The sequence below is a fragment of the Psammomys obesus genome, unplaced genomic scaffold (assembly GCF_907164565.1).
Source record: "Psammomys obesus unplaced genomic scaffold, mPsaObe1.curated_primary_1811, whole genome shotgun sequence".
NCBI classification, from domain to species: Eukaryota; Metazoa; Chordata; class Mammalia; order Rodentia; family Muridae; genus Psammomys; species Psammomys obesus.
Window position 1 is genome coordinate 441,523 of NW_026596085.1, and position 22,652 is coordinate 464,174.

Consider the following 22,652-nt stretch of genomic DNA (forward strand, 5'->3'; position numbering starts at 1 on the left):
GGGGTCAAGCAGCAGCCCTTAGAGATTAGCCCCCCAGAAAGGCCAAGAATAGAGATATGATGAAAGGCCATTTGCCACGACTGAGCGTGTGTCAGCTTTGGCGTGATGTATTATCAGGACTTTAATGAGCTCAGGGAAGGCAAGTGGTACTTCATTGCCTGGGCACTGGGCAGGATGGAGGTGAAGGAGGCAAGCGTCCAGGCCACCCCACCTGCTAACCGAAGCCCTTACTGTGACCCGAGGCCACCTGAGGCTCGGAACCATGTGGCCCTGCCAAGTTATGGGCCTCACCTGTGGAGCCTGCACGGAGGCTGCCGCAGCATGCTGAGTGTCCCCCTGGGGCTGGAGCAAGCTTTGTCTCTAGGCCGATGTTAACAGTCCTTCAAGCCTCTGAGGGAACCTGAGGCAGCCTGGTCCCAGAGACACTCATCAGCAAGGCCAGCCGGGCTTGGCGTCCTGGCACAATTTCAGACTCGGCTCCTGTGGACACTGGCCTCGTAAGTCCTGCCTCCTGCCTTCAAAGGGGCTTCAAGGACTGGGGCCCTGAGAATGGGTGTGCAGTGGGCTCTGAGTCAGGCCTTTTTGAGCTCTCCTGAAAAAGTCCCTTCTCTCTGGCCGAAGAGGTCCCAACGGTAAGGAAAGTTCCTGCTTTTGTCCCATCTCCTGCCCCGCTAAGGTGGGGTCTGAGTGTGTGCGCCCTCCTCTGTGGTCATGACGCTGGCGGCCTGGCCCAAAACTCCCGAGGCTTGGCACATCCCTGATTTGTGTCAGGGTGTGTGGGTGGAGGTATGGGGTACGGGCCGGAAGATGGGATGTAAACAGGAAGATTCTGTGGCCGGAAAGGTCCCTGGTTTCGATGAACTTCAGAATTTTATTAGATGTTGGTCTTATGTCCATATTTAGGCTGCGGGGGCGGGGAGACATAGTCACTGGTGAAGGGATTGGACAGTCTTGAGAGTTCTGCCAGACTCAGAGGCCAGAGGCCTGTTCTGCGGGTTGAGGAAGCCCCTCCAGCGTGAGTCCTGTCCACCCGGAAGGAAAGGAAGCCTCAGAAGTTGGTCACTGATCCTCTGGACGCTGTGGGCTCCTCCAGAACCTCCCCCATAACCGGCGCGCCGTGCCTCGGCCTCCTAGGCGGAGGGAGTCTTGGCCTTTATCACCACCGAGGCCCTGACACGCCTGCCTAAAGCTGGCGTCGGCGCTCGCCACAGTGCAGCTGCCCAGCGCAGTCCCGAGTGCAGCCAGTAAACCCGCGGGGTGTGCGGGGGGTCCGCGCAGGCGGCCGGGGTCCTCCTCGGGGAGGCTCTCCTGCGTGTCCAGGGCCGGTCTTCGCCTCCCACACGCCCCACGTGTCCTGCAGCACCCGTGCAGGCTCTGGCCTGGCCATCCGTTTACCCGCGGCAGGTGCCCCGCGCACCCAGGGCAGGGGCGCAGGCGAGAGTCCACAGGCGTCCTAGAGGGGGTGGCCTCGGCGGCCAGCGGACGGGGCGGGTCCGGCCGGCCGCCTTCCCCTTTGCCCTTCGACCCAGGAAGCGGCTCGCAGCCAGCGGCCACTCAGGGCAGCCCGGAGCTGGACGCTGGCCTCCGCGCCCGCCCGGCCTCCCCGGTCTCCCCGCCTCCAGGCCCGACCTCCGCCCCCGGCGCAACTTCCCGCTCCGACGGCGGGGGAGCGGGCGGGCGCGCGGCCTGAGAGCGGCGCAAGGACGCTCTCGCGCGGAGGGTCGTTCGCTCCTTTCTCCCCCGGGTGGCTAATTTATTTTCGAGCCCGGGGGGGGGGAGGGAAAGGCGGGGCGGGCGAGGGCGGGGCGCCGGGAGGGGCGGGGCGCGGGCCTGGAGGGAGGGCGCTGGGGGCGGGCGAGGGGAGGCGGGGTGGGGGTCCTGCCTGCGGGGGGGGGGGCGAGCCTGGGCCGCCCCTCGTCCGGCCACCCCCACTGCCCAGTCCCGCTCCCGGCCGCGGCGGCCGCAGCAGCCGCAGCAGCAGCAGCGGCCCCAGGATGCTGAGCGCCGCTGCCCCCCAGCCCTGGCCCGTCGCCCCCGGCCCGCGCTCCCGCCCCGGCCCCTGGGCCGGACGCCCCCCCCAGGCCGCGCACACTCACCTAGGACCCGGCCGGGATGCCGAGGTAGGTGTCGCGGGCCCGGGCGCGGGCTGGCCGGGCTGGGGGGCAGCGGGTGGCCCCTGCGCGGTCCGACGTCCGAAGCTTTGTCCGCGGGCGCGGGGCCGTGCGAGGCCCGGTTGGGCGGGCGGGGGCCGGAGGGCAGGGCCGGGAGAGGGCCGAGCGGGTGCGTGGGGCCTGGGGTCACGTCGCGTGAGGAAGGGGGCGATCGCCGCCCACCGCCGACGGGGCTGGGGCCCGGGAGGCGATGTTAGCGAGCGGCGGGCTCCGGGGAGAGAGGGAGCCGGGATTTGCGGGTTCGGGTCCCCCCAGGATCCAGCGGCCGGAGCCCGCAGGCCCCTCCCACTCCGTCGGGTCTTTGTCCAGCGGCCTCCGGGTGTGCGGGAGGGGGTGGGGGCAGGGTGACCGGCCTGGAGGTCCCCCGGCATCGTGACGGGGCAGTGACAGGAGGCCGAGGCCATCGCGGTCCCCGCGCCCCCAGCGCGCACGCCCCTGGCTGCTCCTCGGCCCGGGACAGCGGTTCCAGCTCGCGGTCCGGGCGCCGCGTGAAGCTGCGCCCACTTTCCCCCGTGGGCCGCTGCTGACTCGGAGCCCCCGGAGTTCCCAGCCCTAGCGAGAGCCCCTTAAACTTCCCCGCCCCGGGAGCCCTCCTCCGGCCTCTGCACCGTGGCGAAGGGTCCCCGTGGACTGTCGGGCACAGGGAGAGCCCGGTGCTGTCGGCCTCCGCCGGGACCCTCCGCTCCAGTGGCTCCCGCTGGAGGGCCGCGGGGCGCCCAGCCCGGGAGAGCCAGAGCGCCCGCGTCCTGCGCCCCGCGGCGGCCCGGAGTGCAGGGGTAGGTGGGCTGTTAAAGGGACGGTCACTAAATCAGGGTTAGGCCGTGGGGCTGTCAGGCTGCCGGGCCTGTCTCCATGGAGACCTAATTTGGAGGAGAATAGAGGACGGAAGAATGTTTGTGTGGTCGGTAAGGGCCGCGGAGGCGGAGCGGGCTCCTGCTCTCAGCCGCGGGTTTCGGAACGGGGGCCTATCCCCCTCCCACTTCGGGTGTCCACTCTGGGGGCTTCTCGGCTCCCGGGGTTTGAGCCCTTCCCCGGAACACCCGGAGTCTGGAGACGCTGTGGTCCAGAGCCCTCGCTTGCGTGGGGGAATTTCGGACTCTCCCAGGGCCCCTTCCAGAACCCCTGGGCCGGGTGCGAACGCCCTTCTCTGCTGGGCTTTAGCTCTCCCACCCCCAGGGGCAGCCGTAACGGGCAGGAAGGGGGTGCGGAGCTGCAGTGCCCCAGGATCCCAGAGCGGAGCGGGCAGGGGGCGGGGCGGGGCTTTCTCCAGTCGCCCGAAGAAAGGGGAGGAGCTTGCGTGGACAGCCCGGGAGGGCTGTGTGACAGGCCTCGTAAATCCCCCTTACCCGTATTTAACACCATCTCATTTATTTCCACTTGATTCCATTGGTGTGCGCAGCGGCCAGAAGCGACCCCCACGCCCTCGCTGTCTCCTGAGGGGAAGCCCTTCTGGGCCAACGGGAATTCAGTTGTAGAGCAGGTCAGCCCTGCTCCTGGAAGGCCTCCTTCGGAGGAGGAGGGGGCTGGGTGACACGGGGATCCGGCGGGCCTCCAAGGCCCTGCTTATTCTTTGGCTCTGGGGAAGGCAGTGGCCAGATTGAGGGTCGTCTGGTTCGACAACTCCAGCGCGCAGCCGGATCGAGGCAGGGAAAAGGCAGGCAAGAGGGAGGGACCTGAGCACTGTGTGGTGTTCCCGTAGCCCGTTCCTGCCTCCCTCCTGGACATCCATGGCCACAGCGTTTTATGGATCAAGAGTCCCTCCCCTCCCCTGCCTGGCTGCAGCTTTATTGCTGAATCTCAGGCTCTCCACGCAATTTCACGCCTCTCTGCCTTTGCTCCTGCTGTTCCTTCAGCCAAATGCCTTCTCCATTGTCCCGGTCTTGCCACAACCTCCTCATTCTTCAGGCCCAGCCAGGATGCTCCCCCCCCCCCCCAGCCTCGCCAGCGTCCCCAGTTCTTGTCACTTGTCCCGGCCTCCTCCCTCTCCCAGCCCCGCACCTGTACCTGTCTTCCATGGTGGCTGGGTCCAAACCAGGCTTTGCCTCCACTTGTGGCCCCTGCCCCACAGTGTACTTTGTACCATGGGGGGCCCATAAATACTGGCTGGGTGAGGAAAAGGAGTTTTGCGAGGACTTTAACAGGATGGTCTGCAAAGCCCGGGAGCTGGTCACTTTGGGCAAGAGCTCTGCCGTCCTGAGTGGCTCAGCTCCTCCTTTCTTCCTCCCCTCTCCCCTCCTCCTTGATGATTCTCCCCACCCCCCAAGTCCAGGGAGGACTTTGCCCCTCTCCTTCCCCACAGACCAGCATTCTTTCACCGCCATTATCATCCTGTTAAACAGAGAGGCCAGTCAGGACCCATATGGATCACATTAACAATTGCTTATTATCTGGCCGGACGCCCCCACTCCCCACCGCTAGTTCCTACTGCTGGAGCCCAGGGTCCTGAGGAGGCCTGCCTCCCTTCCCCCCGCCACTGGTCATGGAGGAGGTCAGGGGACAGGTTGGTTGGTTGCCCTCTCCTTCCCTGACCCCTCTAGCAGAATTTTGCCTCTTCTTGCCTTGGCATTTAATAACTTCGTCACTTTATTTAATGAAACCCAGGCTTGACACAGGAGCCTGGCTCAGGATGGTCCCAGGCCTGCAACCTGGAAGGTGACCAAGGCCTGTCGCACCTTCGGTCTGTAGCCTTGAGAGCTCTTGCCAGCAGTGGACAGAAGTTGGGGCAAGGGTGAGCCATACTCATCTGAACTCTTAGTCCTGGTTGACCCTGCTGTGTTCCGGGAGCTAGAGGTTAATGAGGGACACCAGGGCGGAGAGATTCTTCAAAGCTGTGTGACACTGAACTCCAAGACTTCCCTGCAAAGAATTAAGAAATAGAGCCAGAGTAAAACTGGATGGGAGGGCCAGGCGCGGTGACACACACCTGTAATCTCAACATTCCGGGAGGCAGAGGCAGGAGGATCTCTGTGAGTTCAAGGCCAGCCTGGTCTACCGAGCAAGTCCAGGACAGCCAAGGCTACACAGAGGAACCCTGTCTTGAATTAAAAGAACAAAACAAGATTGGACTTGAGGGCTAACACCTGTAATGCCAGCACTAAGGAGGCTGAGACACAATTACCATGAGTTCAAAGCTAACCTAGGTTACACAGTGAATTACAGAGCCACAGAGTGAGTCCTGTCTCAAGACCAACCACTACCACCAACAAAAAAGGGCCAGGATGTAGCTCAGTGGTGTGTATGGGAGCCCCTACGCCCAGAGAAGGGAAATCTCATGGTGTTTCTTGGAGCTGAAGTGGAGTTACCCTAAGTTGCAGAGGGAGTGACTGGGGCTTGTTTTTAATACACACAACGGAAGAATCTAGCTTGACACGGTCAGGCCTTCAAGGCGACCTCTTCAGGGGCTCTCTGGGCAGCAGGTTAGCTCAGCAGCAGAGTGTTTGGCTAGAATGTGCAAGGTCCTGGGTTGGATTCTGACTGTTCGTTTGTTTTTAAAGGCAGAGTTTCTCTGTGTAGCCCTGGCTGTCTTGGAACTCGCTCTGTACACCAGGCTGGCCACAAACTCAGAGATCTGCCTGCCTCTGCCTCCAGAGTGCTGGGATTAAAGGCCTATGCCAGGACTGCTGGACTCTGGGTTGGATGCTGGGCTGCTAGGGGCTAAAACAGCCTTAGCAAATGGTGGGTCTCTAACTTGACCTCCAGGGCCCGGGGAAGGCTAACGAAAGTTCCCCAGAAAAGCATGCTGTCACTAGCTGACACCACCATGCTCTGTACTCCCTTTGGAGGACTTTTGGGACCCTGAAGCCAATAGAGAATATGTCCGGAAGCCCTCTCCTGGTCCAGCCCCTGGTTCTGAGGCCGGCCAGGGCCGCCTGACCTCACTGGGTGTTCATCTCACGGCAAGGGACTGCATAAGCCACAGGCCAGGCAGAGGCAGGGGCTGGGACTGCTTTCAGGTGGGAGGGTTCACACTGCCCAGGTCAAGGTTGGGCTGCTCACCCATTGTTGATTATGTGGCTTGGAAAGAGGCCGATCTAAGATAATTATTGCTCGAGGGTCCACTTGTCTCCAGGAACAAGGAGCAGAGAGAATGGTAGCTCTCCCCAGAGCGCCTCCCGGGGAGCAGGGCAACCCTGTGCGCTCCTCAGGACTTCCTGAACGCTCAGTTCCCAGTGGGAGGGGCTGAGGAAGGTGTCCGTGCCTGAGCATCGAAGTGAGGAGTGAGTGACCTGGAACCTGGCCGGCTCTGGTCTGGAACGACCCTTTCTGTGAGGGCAGCCGCTCACTATTCCGCTGTGGACAGCTTCAGGATCCGCCTGAGGTGGGCAGGAGTTCCCAGCGAAAGCTGAGCTCAAACCCGTACTAGTCATTTCCTTAGTTTATTTGTCACAGTATTGTCCAGCGTGGGGCCTTGCACATGGTAGGTGGGTATGCCATCCCTGAGCTCTGTGCCCACCCCCACCCCTAGTTGATATTCTGTAGTCCTGGACCCCACTCTGAGGACAGGCTTGGGCTGTCGTGACCCTGCCCAAATCACCTGTAACCCAGGGAAAGCGGCTTCTTCATTGTAGCCTCAGGGTCTTTATTTGCAAGATGGCGGCTTCTTTATTGTAGCCTCAGGGTCTTTATTTGCAAGATGGGAGTGAGAGCCACGTACCCGGTGGTGAGGTGGGTCCTGGTTTCCGTTTGTGTCTTGTCTCTGTGCTCCATGCCCACCTTTAGGGCCCTACTCAGTGGCTCAGAGCCCAGGCGCTTCCACGACCCACCTCCCAGGGCAGGAGGAAGAAGATGCATGAGGGAAGGTTCTTCCCTCCTAGGCAGCGTCAGGAGAGCCGGCATGGCTGCCTGCGGGAACTGGGGGACAGAGGCCTGCCTTTCTCTGTCTCATTCAGTACCTGGCACACTTAGGCCAGTGGCAAGATTAGTCAAGGAAGAACTACCTTTCACTGTTGGACCCCTGGGAGGCCCAGCACTGAGGCATCCTGGAAGTGCCTCAGCCATGCCCCCCTGCCGGTTCTCCCACACCAACTGGACTTTCATGCCTGGAGTCAGAGTCAGTCTCTCTCAAAGACCTTTCTACATTTTATCGTTGATTGATTTTAGGTATGTGTCTCGGCGCGTCTGTGGACAGCTTGGAGAAGTTGGTTCTCGTCCCGGGGTTGAACTCGGGATTGTCAGGCAGCAAGCACCCTTACTCCCTGATCCAGCTCACTGACCCCTGGAGGCTCTCTTAAGTCTCAGCCTCACACTGGGAGGTGGGTTGGGGCACCAGCGCTGTGTTGCCCGCCACAGGCCTCTAACATGAATAGTGGCCGCTAAGCCTTGGCCGTCACGCTCAAGGTAGCCGTCCATCCAGCACCCTCCCCCTTTAATGTGGTGTCACCTTCAAGGAACTTACACGATGCTGGGACCAGCAAAGAGGCGAGAGGACAGGCTTTGGTCCCAACATTTCCTGAGTAGAAGGGCGTGGCCTCAGAATTGTACAGGGTGGTTTGGGGGGAGGAATCCTGGGAAGGGGCCTGTCCTTGGGAGTCGGTGTCAGTGGGAATCAGCAGGCAACTGGGACAAGGGTCACCCTTAGGTGTGTCTTCCTGAAGCTCAGGGTTCTTTTTGGCCCTTGGATGGGGGGGGGGGGGGGGGGGTGTTTGTTCCCGGAGGTGGGGGGGGGGGGGGGGGACGACTAGTGGTTACTCTACACCCTACCCCTGCGTTCTATGGCTCCGTCCTCACCCAGTCTGCAGGTTGATGTCAGCTGGGGACAGATGAACTGCTCTCTAGGGACTGTGACCACCAGGAGAAATTGCCTCTTCCGCCTTGCTCCTCGGAAATACGACAGTTCATAGATGGCTTCGCTTCTTGGAATTACCCGAAACTAGGTAATTACCGTGAGTGGAAGTTCGCTTTGACTGTCTTACGGTGCCTGGAGCTAACTGGAGCACTGACTAGCCCTGAGTGTCTGGCAGTCTCCTACCTTAGTTTCCCAGGTGACAGGGAGGCCACACCCAGCTTCAGTGTGAGTTTTAGCAAGGGGCCTCAGACCCGCAGCACCAGGCTTGCTGTAGAAGAGCTTCCTTCCCAGGCAGAGCATGACCCGTGGGGTTGCCACTCTTTGTTCTCCTGTGGTATCCTTGAGTTTTGGATCCTCGGCCCCTCACTGAGAAAGATGGATCTGTGTCTGTGGGTCACTGGGGGTGAGGGAACCTAGGTGCTCAGCCTGGGACCTACTGAGTGTCCCGCAGGCACACGTGTGGGAGCGAGAGCCTTCTCAAAAAGGCAGTGCTGGATGGCCGGCAGCCCTGCTGGTGGGGGCATATCTCTGGTTCCCTTAGGTTTGCCTTCCATGAAGCCAGAAGCTGTTTGAAGAATTCCTGCTGTTTTAAAGGAGTGGGGATTGGTGGTACTTTCCCTGGGTGTGATGGTGACTTTAACGACTGTCTGGAGTTCACTGAGGCCAGAGCTGCTCAGACCTGGGCTCAGGAACAGCTGGGATCAGGGCTTGATGCTAAGGATGGGAAGAGGTTCTAAGGAGGCTTACAAATGGTGAGGGAGGCCAGTTAGGTTGGAGGGACCCAGGGCTATCCCCATCGTTTTAGCTATTAAATCAAATGCCTCCTTTGGCCCCCTATTCTGGTGCCTGAGACAAGGAAAGTGTGCCTCAGTTTCCTTATCTGTCACATAGGAATGCCGCTCCTGGGTTCTTTCGAAGATTAAATATCGGGCACGTGTGAAGTGGGTCCTGTGTTCAGAACCCCAGAGCAAGCAGAGAGGTGCCGTGGCTACTCAGTCTTTGCTTAGCATCCTCCGCCACTTTCTCCTGCTCTTTGTGTCCCTGAGTCCCTGCAGCTGTGGGAGCCTTCCCTTGAGGACAACTCTTCCCACTGCACGCCCAGGTGGACCGGCCAGGCTGCATAACTGAGTGACTCAGCTCAGCACCCCAGGGCTGGGGAGGGCTGCCCGCCTGAGGATTTGGAGGTGGGCTGCCTGGGCCTGTTTCCTCGCCTTTGGTCAGGCAGATGAGGGTGTGTCTCTCATCCCCCCAGTGTACACAGGAATGGGGGCACATCTGGGGCCAGGGAGAAGGATCCACCAGACTTTAAGCCCTTTGGAGGCCTCCCCCACCAACTCAAGGCAACTGTCATAGGTCTGGCTGAGTGGAGGGGGCAGCATGAGGTCTTGGAGGACCTCTGAGAAGGCCATGGGTAGGGCACTTTTCCGATGCAGCTCTTTTCCTTTGTAGACAAAAACAGTTTTATTTAGGCAGTGAAAAGTATTTTTGAGAATAGATCTGGAACTTCCCAGCTGCAAAAAGGGCCTGTGACTTGGATCTTATCAGCTCTGACAGTTCCTTGTCTCCTGTTCATCCAGCGCCAAGGCCCGAAGGAAGGAGCACCTTACATGCAGACCCACAAAAAGACAGAGGGCTGGAGAGTAGTGACCCCAGCTCAGCAGAACAGCTTCCTTCCTTTGCGACTGTGTCTTCCCCACAGGTACTGAGTCCCTAGCAGCCTGGTGCAGGCCTGTACTGCTCTGTCTGTGGGAAGGGAGAGGAGCTGAACCCCAAAGGGCAGCTGATTTGAGGTGGGACAGACAGGGTTCTAGTCCTTGAGTACAATGAAAACACAAAATCTCTTTCTGAAAAGTAATTACAGGTACCGGTGGTGTGGTTCCTTGCCAGTTGTGTGTGTGTTGGAATGCGTTTGCTGGGCAGTTGTTTGAAGCTGAGGATGTAGAACCTGACACTCCAGAAGGCCTCTGTACTTCAGCAGGACTAATACTAATACAAAGCAGTGCGGCCCAGCCCCTTGCCCTAAGGCCTTGGCGCCCCTCACACATACCATTTGTATCTGGGGAGGGGGGGAGAGGGTAAGGGGTGGCTGTGGGGAAGAGCATGGGGGTGCTTGGCCAGACAGCTTGCTCTGGCAAGGTTCACACACAAGGGTGTTGAACAGGAGCAACGGCAGCTGTCAGGAAGCCTCTAAACCATGGGACAGTGGAGCAGGGAGTGGGGGATGGTTTCAGAGTGGGATGACAGCGTGGGGGCGCCCCATGCAGACCGTGGGGAGGTGCCGGGGCAGAGGGACCGGACAGAGGAGCCTGGCGAGATGAGCACAGGTGGCTCGGGAGATGGACTGCTGTGTCTGGGAGGTGAGGATGACAAGTTCGAGGCTGGTCAGAAGGGGCCGACTTCCCATCCACACGGGAGCAGAGGCAGAGCAGAGGCAGAGGGTCCAGTGTGGGGCCAGCTGTAGGGGACAGGGTCAGAGGATGTCAGTGGGACCAGGGGAGTTGTGATACGGGCTGTGGCTCCCGGGTGGTCAGTCTTAGGTGGACAGGTGGACCAAGGAGGGACAGGATGGAGTGTTTCCCGGGCCACCAGGAATCCCAGGTCTCTGGACACCCTGGTGAACCCTGCAGACTTTCGAGTGAAAGGTGAAGGCCAGGGTGGTTAGATCTGGTGGGCAGACCCTCAGGAGGGACCTGAAACACAAGCAAGCCATCTTGCTTGGACAGTTGCACAGGGACAGCAGGGACATGCGGGCCCTGGGGTTTATTATGGACAGAGGAGAGGCTGGTGGAAGATGTTCCAGGACACAGGTTGGAGGGGCCAGGGGCTGGCTGGGATAGCCTGGGGTGCTGGCCTTGTGTTATCCGGGGCGACCAGATCCACAGACAGCGAGAGCTACAGGCTGTGCTCTCCAGGGATGGCAGGCAGCTCTGAAGTGGCTTTTCTCGAGTGGCCCTTCAGACCTGCTGGGTTTTGTTCTTCCTGGCTTGGGTAGCACTTCTTTTCTCAGGCTCCCCCAGCCCTTGGAGGAGCTGGTTTGAACCTGCCCCTACAGGGCCTGCCGCTTGCTCAGCCCCAGCTCCCACCGGCAGCCTCCGAAAGCCCTTAGGGCCACCGTGGCCCTCTACGCTCGCTGCCAGTTCCCATTGGAGTAGAGCTCAGAGACTCAGACAGTTGCAGCCTTTCACTCTGCAACAGTGTAGCCATGGGAAGGAAGAGCGGTGGCCCCTCCCCCGCAGCCCACCTCCTGGCTTGCTGGCATGGCCCGAGAGGATCCTAACCCTGGTCACTGTTTCATGTCTGCCTCCCTCAGGTCGTGGTGGGTCTAAGCTGTGCTGGGTGGGGATGCTGAGGGCGGCAGGTGACAGCGAGGAGGGGAAGACGCAAGGAGGTGTCCCCCGTAGGAGGGCGATTCCACTTTCCCCCTCCTGTGGTGGCTCTGTGCAGTGACCTCTGCTGGCGCCAGGGGTTTGAGGGTGGGGTGGGGGCACAGTGGGCTACACTCGGTCCCTCTCTGCGGCTTTGAGGGCCCAGGAGTCGCTCTGTTTCTGACTGACTGCAGCTGCAGCTCCAGGACAGCGTGGTAAGGGTAGGCTGTGCTGCCCTCTGAGCTCTTCCCGGCCCTGGGACTCTTCTTATCCAGGGAACACATTTGGCCATTCCTGTCCATCTCCAGCAGGCGAGAGGTACAGAGGTCCCCGGCTAATCACGGGAAGTCTGACATGGCAGTGTTGTCTAACAGAGAGTGCTGGTTAACCAGAATGATTTTTTCTTACCCAGAACACAGGCATGAGGTAATTGGTGCTTTCTTTAGGGGAGACAAGGGTACTAACCACTCTGGTTCTCTCTCCTTGGCGTCCATAGGGAGACAGTTTAGCCCTGGCAGCCCCGTGTTTCTGGCTAGTCCCCTGTCCTGGGGCGCGATGGGGTGGTGTGAAGGACAGGGCTCAGGCCGCTCTGCAGGGACAGCACTGGGGGTGGCTGTGGGGTCACTGGGTGAGCAGCTGGGAGGGGAGCAAGAAAGGAGCTCCTGAGCTGGAGCTGTGATGAAGTCAGGCCTGGCAGCACCAGAGGAAGGAGCTTCGGGTTGCCATCATGTACAAAGGTTGCTGGGGCCTGGCTGAGGTACCCCAAAGGCAGCCAGGTCACGGAGGCACTGGCAGGCCCCCTCGGGGCCAAGCTGTGTTGGCTCAGTGTTGGCAGCCTTGTGTCCTGTGTCCTGTGTCCTGTGTCCAGCTTCAGGCTCCTCCTCATTGGCTCTGAGAGTTGTGGGGAGGGGCCCTGGGAGTCACCGTGGCCTCCTGGGGTTGTACACAGGCTGTTTGATCAGTGAGTGTGTAAATTGGGATTTTATGGATTGCTTATTCACTGCTGGAGCTGAGGCCCCCAAATTCCTCTGAGCCCCAGAATGTGGGGAGGCTTCTTTCTGGGAGGGGGAGGGAGAGGGGGAGGCCAGCTCCCCGAAGGCCCCATCCTCCTGCTGTGGCTCTCCTAGGCCTCAGGCTTTGTCAGTGGAGGGCCGAGCAGTTCAAATGTGCTAATACACTCCCTGGGGGATGTTGGACAGTGGGACTTCCTCGTCAGTGCTGTGATTGGCCAGAGACCGTGGGGGGGGGGGGTTGTGGAAGCAGCTGGGCGTGTGTGTGTGTGCACGCGCACGCGCTTGAGTGCATGTGTGGCTGTTTGAGGGAGGGGGGTGGGGTGAATGTCCACCCTGCTCAGGCCACTGGACAGAGACAAAGGATCTTCAGCTAGCCTGGAACGAGGATTAAGCTCAGAACAAGCTATGCCCTTCCATGGTTGGGCTGACGAGGGAGCCCCCGTCTGTCTTTACATCTCTACCTGGTGGGGGCTAGTGAGCGTGTGTGTGTGTGTGTGTGTGTGTGTGTGTGTGTGTATGTGTGTGGTGGGACTGGGTTGCATCTGCTGGAGTCATCCAGCTGAGATTACGCCCCCCTAAGAGTCTCCATTGTCGCACCCACCCCCTCAGTCCCCCTTGCAGAGACTTGCTGCAGCCCAGGCCTCCTGGCCAGACATCAAGGCTGGGCATGGACTCTCCAGGCCTCAGGGGACACAGCTGTGACCCCCGGACTCTGTTGTCATTTGACAGCACTTTCGCTGTGGTCACATTTCTCCCCCTCTGCCGGCCCCCATCTGCCCTTGGGATTGGGTGAGGAAGAGGATGGTGGGCAGGGTGGGGGAGGGGCGCTTAGGCGCTGATTGGGGAGGGAGGCCCAGATGACAAACTGCCCTGTCCTACCTTGTGTCCTGCTCTTCGGCCTGCCCCTCCTCTCTCTGGGCAGGCCAGACAGGCTGGGCGGGGGGAGGGGGTTGCCCCCGTGAGGCCGAGGCCATCTCAGGGAGCTGGAGTCCAGAGTGAGTGGCTCTGAAGCCACCAGGGAGTCGGAATGACCAGCCTGAGTCCTCGGGAAGGCCACCTGAGGCCTGCCACCGCAGCGCTCAGGCTACCGAGCAGAGCTCTGGTGGGGATGAGGACCTTCCACGGTGGTGCCTGTGCGCAGCGATGCCACACGTGACTGCTGAGTGCTTGAACTGTAGCCAGCGCCACGTTGGAACTGGGTTTTCAGTTTATTAAGTTTTAATGGATTTAAATGTGAATGGCTCCCCACAGCTGGTGGCTTGGGAGCCCCATACTCTGCCCCATTCTGGCTGAAGCTAAGGAGGAGGACACTTCCTGTCACATCTTTCTACAGTCAGTCAGGTTTCCCCACATGGAAGTGCCCTATACGTTCCCTGTGGCTCAGGACTGCCTGAGCCTGGGGCTAGGCTGTGCCCAGCTACAGCAGGAAAGGGAGGCTGTGGCCTCCAGATGGAAGAGACTGTAGGAACTTCACCGGGCTGTCAGCCTGAGAAGTCTTCCTGGAGGAGGAGGTGGGATGAGATTGGACCAGGGCCCAGCAGCAGCCTCGGAGCCTGGTCCGGGATGCTCGCTGACCCTGATCCTGAGCAGGCACCAGGCTGAAGGCTGGAGCATGGCTTGAGTCCCACCCCATCCCGCCCCCTTCCTAGCCTCCACTTCCTGGTCTGTAAGGTAGGGAGAGCCGGTGCCTCTGTGCTGGCACACACCGAGGGGGAAGACTGAGGTAACCTGGAAGTGTCTGTAAGTCCTGCCAGCCCAGGAAGAGTGGGAGGCCCACGCCTCGAGGGTGCCAGCCCCTGGCCTGGCCTCAAAAGGACAACAGATGGTCACAGCTTGGCTGTGGCCCTGACCGAGGACGGAGACGGGAGTTTCTCTGCTGCCCCCCACCCCCCGTTCGTGTGTGCGCACACATGGCCCAGATGGGGGCCACTTGGCCAGCTTCACAGGGCTGACCTCCTGCTGTTTGGCATTTGACATATGAGGAGGCCAGGGGCAGTACCCCCCACTCCCCCACCCTAGAGAGGAGCCAGGCTGTCGGGGAGGCCTCACTACCTCTAGGAGGCAGGGTCCCAAGGGCCCTGATCTCTTTTCCATGTGTCCGTGGCCTTTGATGGGAATTCCATCGCCCCCTTTGTCTTCTATTGGAGGCCTGTGGGGAGGGGAGCAGAAGGGGGAAGAGGGAGGCCGGGGGGATCCCAGGGAACTGGGGTGGTGCCTTTGGGCCACCATCCCCGTGGCACTGGGTGCTTTTCTCTGGTGTCCTTAGAGGTAAATTCACCTCGCCACCTACTGCTGGCTTATCTTGCCATCCAGCCATCTTACTGAGACCCCATTTCCTTATGTGGAGACAGAAGCAATTCTGAGTCTCTTTGCTGACCCACCCACCCATCCGTCCAGAACTTACCGTGCACCAGGCACTGTCTGAGCTGATTGGCTTCTCGGTGGAACAGATAGCTCATACAGGCAAGATGCTTGCAAGAACATGAGGATGAGGGCACAGTGTGTGAGGTGACAGCTGAGCTGTGAGGGGGCTTCCGGCACAAGCGCAGCAAGAATGAGTGACCTAGGGTCGGAGGACCACCAGGCGAGAGCGACGGCCGGTGAGCCGGGAGCTTATGGAGACACTTCTGCTAGGACTGGTCAGCCATGATCAGACTTTCAGCTTCTAATCTGAGAGGAGTAGGAACCATCAGAACTTTGGGGTAAAGGACTGGAGAGATGGCTCAGTCACGCAGTTGTGAGGACCTGAGTCTGTTGAGCACAGAAAAGCCAGGCACAGCTGTGCAGTGAGAAGGCCCAGTGCCAGGGGCCGGGGCCAGGCGGGTCCCTGAGCTCAGTGCGACCTGTTGACCAAGCAGCCAGTTTTAGGTTCAGCAGAAGATGCTGTGTCAACAAGTAAGGCTTCGAGCGGCTGAGGACGACACAGCACCGCCCTCTGGCCTCCACACACAGACGTGCGTGCCAGCCTATTTGCTCACACACAGATGTGAGAAGGAAAGAAAGCTTTTGGCGGAAGAACAATGGCCGGTCTAGGGGATGCTCGTCTCAGAGCATCCCCTAGACCGGCAGAGAACAGAGTGGACGGCTCTGCAGTCACGGGGGCCTGAGAGATATCTGTGGAGGTGCTGAGAAGGGTTCACTCTGTACACAGTCTGAAGCCGGGGTCAGCTGGCTTGTTGGTGCTTCCTGAACAGTCAGAAGGGAGGACGCTGCCGTAGAGGAGGGTGGCGTGGAAGCCGGAGGTTTGAGTTGACATGTTTTTTGTTTTTGTCTTGGTGTTTGGAGACACGGTTTCATAAAGGTTGGCTTCAAGGTCATTATTTAGCTGCGGGTGACCTCCTGAGTCTCCTGTCTCCGCCTTCCAAGTGCTGAGGGGGCTGCTGGTTTTGGCAAAGTTTTAAAAAGGTGGAGGGTGTAATCAGAGGTTGTTCCAGGCTTTGCCCTCTACAGTGGGAAATCACAGCATGTTGAGCGCTGAAGAGGACAGGGCGTTGTGGGGGTAGGGTGAGGATCGGCCCTACAGGGTTGGGGGGAGCCAGGACAATTCTGCTGAGTGTTGAGAGGGGGAGCAGGGCCTCCGAGGGAGACCACGGCAGGCCATCAGTCCGTTCACCTCCGTTCTTGCAGCCATGAAGACTTTATCCACCTCCCCAAGGAGGCAAGGGGTTAGCAATGGAAGGCCTGGGGGTGTGTGTGAAAGAAACAGTGGACCCTGATGGGCCTGAAAGTGAGCAGAAAGGGCGTGGCAGGCATGAGGTGCGCAGGAGCCAAAAGCCTGACTGTGGTTCTGCATGAGCTGGGCTGATTCTTCTGGGTCTGTTCTGGGAGGGAGGGTGACGCCCCTCGGCAGACAGACCGTGTTGTTCAGAGAGGAGAGTGGAGAACTAGCCAATGGAGGAGCCTTCCTCTCTGTCAGCCAGCCTTGTGCTTGGACTCTCTGCCTCACCTGTCTGCTGCCCTGGGCCAGGAGGGAAGGCAGGGACAGCGGGGAGGCCATCACATCTCCTGCTCTCTCAGAGCACGGTTCTCAGTGGCCGTGTGAGCCTTGCCACGGTGGGCGCAGGAACACGCTGGTTCCAAGGAGAGAGATCCCCTGTCCAGGGCTAGCTGCACCTCAGTGGCATTTCCGCAACTGTGTGTTTACATCTGTGGAATGGAAGCAGATGAGAGGATTGGTGTGGACACTGCTTGCGGCTCAGCAAACCTCCTCCTTCTTTCCTCGGCTTGGGCCTGGATTCTGCACCAAGGCTGCAGTCTTCGAAGACCGGATGGTGGTGTCCGTAGCCTCAGGTAGTCTTGGCTGTGTCTGAACTTCCAGAATAAACCTTTCCTTCTGACCTCTCTCTCTCCCTTTCTTTGCTATTCAAACAGAAACCCGACCGGGCAGGTCTTAGTGGTTAAGAACATAAACTACTCTGAAGACCCAAGGTTGGTTCCTAGCATTGGTGTTGGGTGGCTTGTTCCTTCTAGCTCTAGAGGAAATTATGTCCTCTGGTGGCGTCTGCTGGCACTTGTATTCATGTGCACACAGCCCCACAAAGAAAGGTGACAGCACGAACGCATACATGCACTCTTTAAAAATCCTTTAAAAACTGTTTATCGAGAGGCTGGAGAGATGGGTCAACAGTTAAGAGTTCTGTTCTTCCAGAGGATGGGGGTTGGATCCCAGCCTTCACATGGCAGCTCACAGTCATTTGTAACTCCAGTCCCAAGGGCTCCAATACCCTCTTCTAGCCAATTTGGGCACCAGGTGCGTACAGACCTAGCTGTAGGCAAAACACCTGTGCACATTTAAAACAAAACAGCTGTGTCAGCTTGAGTTCCACTGGCATAAAAACAGCAACAGTTGTCCAAGCATTAAGAATAGTAGCGATTTATATGAGACAGTTTCCTTGTGTAGCCCTGGCTGTCCTGAACACACTCTGTAGACCAGGCTGGCCTCAAACTCAGAGGCTGTCCCTGCCTCCTGAGTGCGGGGATTAAAGGCGCGCGCCACCACTGCCTGGCCTTGAAGCTTGGTTTTTAGTTGACAACAGGAATGTGAATGTCTTGATGCACGCACTGCTGTAAGGCTAAGGCGAGCTGGTTCTGGGCATCGCTTCACACGGTGGGTTGTGGTGAGCGCGCTCGGTGCTCTGGGAGCTGGGCCGTCAGGGTGGCACAGCTCTGCCCTGCTCCTCCTGAGTTTGGCTGATGCTGCCCCATTCCTTCTCCTGTACAGCCTCCTCCCCCTCCCCTCTCTTCCTGATCACACTCAGCTGATCAAGGCTGTAAACTCAGGTCCCTGCTTGACTCAATCCTGCCCATTAGGCAGCACGTGGTGGCTGACACTGTGGAAGCACGTGGACGTGTTGGGAGGCTAGAAGACAGTGAATTCAGCGTGTGGACCTCGGTCACTCTCCCAGCAACTCTCTAGTTCCTAGACAGGTGTTGCGCCCCATCCATGTGAGGCCTCGTACCAGGCCCCGGGATCAGTAGGATCCCGTTGTGCTGGGACCTGTTCTTGGGCCTGGAACTGGGGAAACGGAGTTTCCCTGTGGTGACTGCGAAGACTGGGACAAGTGCCCAGTCCTCCAGGTCTCTGTGTCTCTGTTGTGGGGTTGGCAGGAGAGGCAGGGTCCTGGGGAGTGAGGCACGCTCAGGCTCTGCCAGGGCCTGTGGGCTCAGCCACCACATGAGCCGTAAGCAGTAGACAAAGGCCATGACAGAAGGCCTGAGGGAGCCTTGGGAATAGATTAATGAGATCTCCGCTCCGAGGCCCCACAATAGGATTCTCTGCTCAATCCCTTTTGTCCCCGGCCCAGAGAATGGAGCTGGAGGAGGCTTGCCCAGAAGGGGGCATCAGCCCTCCTCCACCACGGCTGAGCGGTGTCCCCCACCCCCACTGTGGGGACCGGAATCTTGAATCCTAGCATTTCTGAGGTCCGGGCCTTGTGAGGAACGAGAGAGGCTCGGACACTGTGTTCCCACCCAGCCCTGTCTAAATTGTCTAACTTAATTTTAAAGACGCCCTTTAGGATTTTAGCGAAATGTCTGGCTCTTTCCATGGAGCCGATAGTTTTTGATAGTGGAAAGCTTGGGTGACGGGGCCAGCTAGTAGCCACAGGGGTCTGCTGGGATTAGAAGTACAGTATCCGAGCAAGTGAGCAAGCGGAAGCCAGAGCTGGCGACCAGGAATTGATGAGGCAGCCAGGCCTCAGGAGGGAGTGCAGGGTTATGGCGGGCTGTGAAGGTTGGAGCACAGTTTTGGCAATTTTGGACTTCCCCAAAATGAGAGGCGGGGCTGTAGTTCAGCAGTTCTGTAAGCACGGACAGCATGGAAATTAGAAGTGGCGTGCTCTGGGCAGGGCCGGGCACGGACCCTCGAGCTCGCGAGCACCCTCTCTCCCCTCCAGTGTTGCAAGACTTTCTGCAGCACCCAGCTACCACTAGGGCAGGCCACAGACAAGGGACTGTTTGCCTGCCCAGGGCCACGTGCGATAGAGTACCCACGGGGAAAGGGGCAGCTTTTGGGGGGGCTGTTTGGTCAAGAGAATACCAATTCCCTTGGTTTGAAGACCAAATCCACAGCACTGGAAGGCAGCCCTGTCTATAGGAAAAATATCAAAGCTGTTTTCTTAGGCCGGGGACAAGAGTGCTGGGACATGGTGGAGTCTGGCATTGCAGGGAGAGGGTAAGAGCCAGAGGTTCAACTTTCGAGTACTGTGGACCATTTGTGTGAGCTTGGGGATGTGGGACTCTGTCTGGAGCAGTAACACAGCAGCAGGACCAGGGGTCTATGGCATGGCGTGAGCCCATCCTGCTCTGCCAGAGCAGGAAGTCTTCCAGCCAGGCCCATGCCCCAGCGCCCAGGTCAAGGGACCCGCAAGGCCGCAGAGCCAGAGGGCATTACTTAGGACTTGTAGTCTGTACTGCTTTTCTCACATCATTTTAAATCCTCAACGTGTCATGCCCTTTAGTCTGGAGAAAGAGCTTCCTAAGGTTGGGTAATCTGCTCAGGGGTCCCTGTGTCTGAACCTGGCTTTAGAACATGCCTCCTTCAGAGCTCCTGCCTGCCCAAGTCCTGCGTCCTCCCTCACCCTGGCTCAGCTGACCCTGGGGACTATGAGGCTCGAACGTGAGTTGGAAGTGAGGCAGCAGGGCTGGTGGCCGTGCAGGGGTGTCAAGGGCTGGCAGGGAGCAGGGAGTTCGAGATTTCCACCATGCTGAAGGCCAGGCCAGTGTGGCTTGGTCTCTGAGGAAGCGCCGGGGACCACTCTCTGGCGTGCAAACACGCACTGGTGCTCCTGCTGGGCATTCACACTCTCGAGTGCACCCAGACAGGAAGCTGTAGATAGACTGGCAGTGCGGGTGTGTGTGTGTGTGTGTGTGTGTGTGTGTCTCCAGGCTCCATGTTCAACCTGAGTTCAGAGGCGAGTGCCTGGCCATCCATCCCTGTTCTTTGGGCCCAGTCCTTAGGCATTAGGAGTCAGGCCACGTCTCTGTCCTTTCGCCTGCTGGATTTGAGGGAAATCCTCGAAGCTCACTCCAGAACTCAGCTTAGCAGAAGTGGCTGGAGGAATGGCTCCTTGACTACCTGCCGGGACAGGTGGCAGGTAATGGTCACCGCGTGCAGACCACCATCCCTAAAAGAAGGGCCGCAGAGCCCGGCTGGCAGGCTGGCCCGGGCCAAGGGAGATATGAAAGGGTTGGCACTGTGGGGAAAGGGCTTGTCAGGACGGGGCTGCTGAGGTGGGCGGGCCAGCAGGTGTTTGGCCCACAAGGTGTATACAGAGGTAAATAAAGATGAAAATGGGGGCAGTAGCTTCTTTCTTTTTTCCTGGCTAAAATGGAAAGCAAATCACCGAAAGTGTCTGAGGGCGAGGAGTCAGACATACCAGGTCCCCTCTAAGAGGGCTGATTCCTGAAGAAGAGAGTGAGAATCAGGCTTGGAGGATAGGTCAAGGTGGAAAGGGGACCCTGCGGACCATAGTCTGACGAGCAAGTCCCAGCGGTACCTGGTGGAGCCGAGGCCTGGCAGTGAGAAGAGACATTGCCAGGCAAAGGAGAAGGGCACTCATGGGGATGAGTTCCTGTCAGGGCCCTTATTGGGCCTTCTTCCCCTTTGGGGTTACTGTGCTCAAGGCCACACGCCTTTGCTCCGTATTGGAAATCAAGGCCCCACAATACAGTGAAGTAGCACCCGCCCACGTTTATATAACTGACAACCACTTCCTGCCGTTGGACACTGGTGACGTCCCGGGGAGCTGCCGCTTACACACCAGACAATGGCTGTCATCTCTGAGAACCTCTCAGCAAGAGCCGCGAGTCTGAACACATCCCTTACTGCCTGTGCCAGCTGGCTGCTGGTGCCCCCAGAATGTACCCTCTGGGTGCCAGCTCCTTAGCTAATGCCTTCTCTGGTGGACCCTCGGGCTTTCTGGCTACAGGCTGATCCAGATGCACAGCAAGGTGAAAACGTGCCACTTCCGTTTTACCATCAGTCAAGACACAGCCACAAAAGTACTGAGAGGGGCCAGCGGTGGTGGTACCGATCGGCCATTGCTAGTATGGCTGGGTGTGCACAAACGGAGACACGCCCAGCCTCCTGCACGCACACCGTCAGGACCCCAGGAACCACATTTCTGGGTCCTCTCTGTAGGCTGTGTTTCCTTTCCTGGTGTGCGCTGACCAGAGCCCAGCAGAGCTCTGTAGGTCGTGATGTGTCCAGCAGGTGGCAGCAGAGCGCCCCAGGGAGCCAGCTGTGCTTAGCTTTGCTCTGCGCAACTCCCAGCCTCCGGGATGCAAGATGCAGATGTGCACAGCTGCGTCCCGCTAGCCCCGGTGAGGACCTAGTTCCTGTCATCCGGGATGCACTGCTCCCAGTGACCTTTAGGGTGCGTTAGTTCTTAGCCGGGCGTGGCATGCTCCGGGTGGCTGAATCACTCTAGCCGCCCTTAAACCTAACCCTGCCATCAGCAGAGCACGCCTGGCCGTGTGCTCAACACTGTTTTCCGGGATGTTAGAGTTCGTGCTCTGTGGTGTTTACCGGGCACGCAGGCGGCCTCGGGTTCAATCCGCAGTGCAGCAAAATACGCATGGACCCATATCATAGAGTTTGCTGAAGGAAGATCCCGCTAGGCGACCCACGGGAAGCGTGGGCTTGAGGCGTAATCACAGAACTGGTGTCCGGGCTCGTGTAGTCTCCCAGTACTCTGCTTGGGTCAGGCGGCCCACTGGAGCCGTGTGCCGAGGCAGTGCCATTCTCAGGCCCTGCGTCTCTTGGTTCAGGGGTCACACCACAAGCTGGTGGGAGACAGTGTGGGGGCCTTCCGCTCTGAAGGGTAGAGACAGCATGCTTGGCTGTGCCCCACGCTCCTCGGTGAACCTGTGCATCCCACAGGACGCTGGCGAGGTGATGGGGTTGGTTTTGGATGGAGCGGGTCCCTGCCCCGACCACGAGGCCAACTCGGGGTTCCAGTTTCTCAGTGGTTCTCAGTCCAACCCTCAATACAGCTGCTCACGTGGTGGTGACCCCCAAGCAAAATTATTTTCATTGCTACTCCATGTCTGTCATTTTGATAGGGTTATAAATCATAATGGAAATAATTTGGGAGCTAGAGGCGTGCCAAAATAATCGCGACACACAGCTTGAGAAACACCGCTTTAGTCAAAGGCCCAAAGAAGGGAGAGAGGCAAGGAGGCAAAGGCCGCTGCGCTTTCCAGGGCCGATGGGCCTGGCTGGGACAACTCGCCCGGAGCTACGGCCAACCGCGGCACTTCGGGTCCCTCTTGGCGTGGAGGGAGCCATTCTGACAAACTAATTCTTGCCCGCAGCTCTGTCGAAGATGCACTGGACACCGGAGCACGCCCAGCCCCTCAACCAGTGGCCAGAGCAGCACCTAGACGTCTCCTCCACCACTCCGTCGCCGGCCCACAAGTTGGAGCTGCCCCCGGGGGGTCGCCAGCGCTGCCACTACGCCTGGGCACACGACGACATCTCCGCCCTCACCGCCTCCAACCTCCTCAAACGCTACGCCGAGAAGTACTCCGGAGTCCTGGACTCGCCCTACGAGCGCCCGGGCCTGGCGAGCTACGGTGACGCCGTCTTCCTCAACGGTGCCAAAGCGGACCCGGAGCCCTGGCCCGGGCCGGAGCCGCCCTACCCCCTGGCCTCGCTCCACGAAGGCCTCCCGGGAGCCAAGCCGGCCGGCGCGGGCGGCTCCGCGGGCCTCGGGGGCTCCCCGGCCGTAGCGGGCAACCTGGCCGAGCCGCTGTACGCGGGCAACGCGTGCGGGGCGCCGGCGGCGGCGGCCGAGTACGCGGCGGGCTACGGGGG

General features: G+C 59.4%; 1 protein-coding gene across 1 annotated transcript in view; it reads left to right on the forward strand.

Moving 5' to 3' along the window:
• Nucleotides 1-1,912: 1,912 nt before the first annotated feature.
• Fignl2 (fidgetin like 2) overlaps nt 1,913-22,652 on the forward strand; it is a 23,112-nt gene continuing 2,372 nt past the window's right edge. The window contains exons 1-2 of the mRNA XM_055626803.1: nt 1,913-2,120; nt 22,151-22,642. Of these exons, the coding sequence (XP_055482778.1) occupies nt 22,162-22,642 (481 nt within the window). The 5' untranslated portion in view covers nt 1,913-2,120; nt 22,151-22,161. The remainder of the gene's footprint in view (nt 2,121-22,150; nt 22,643-22,652) is intronic.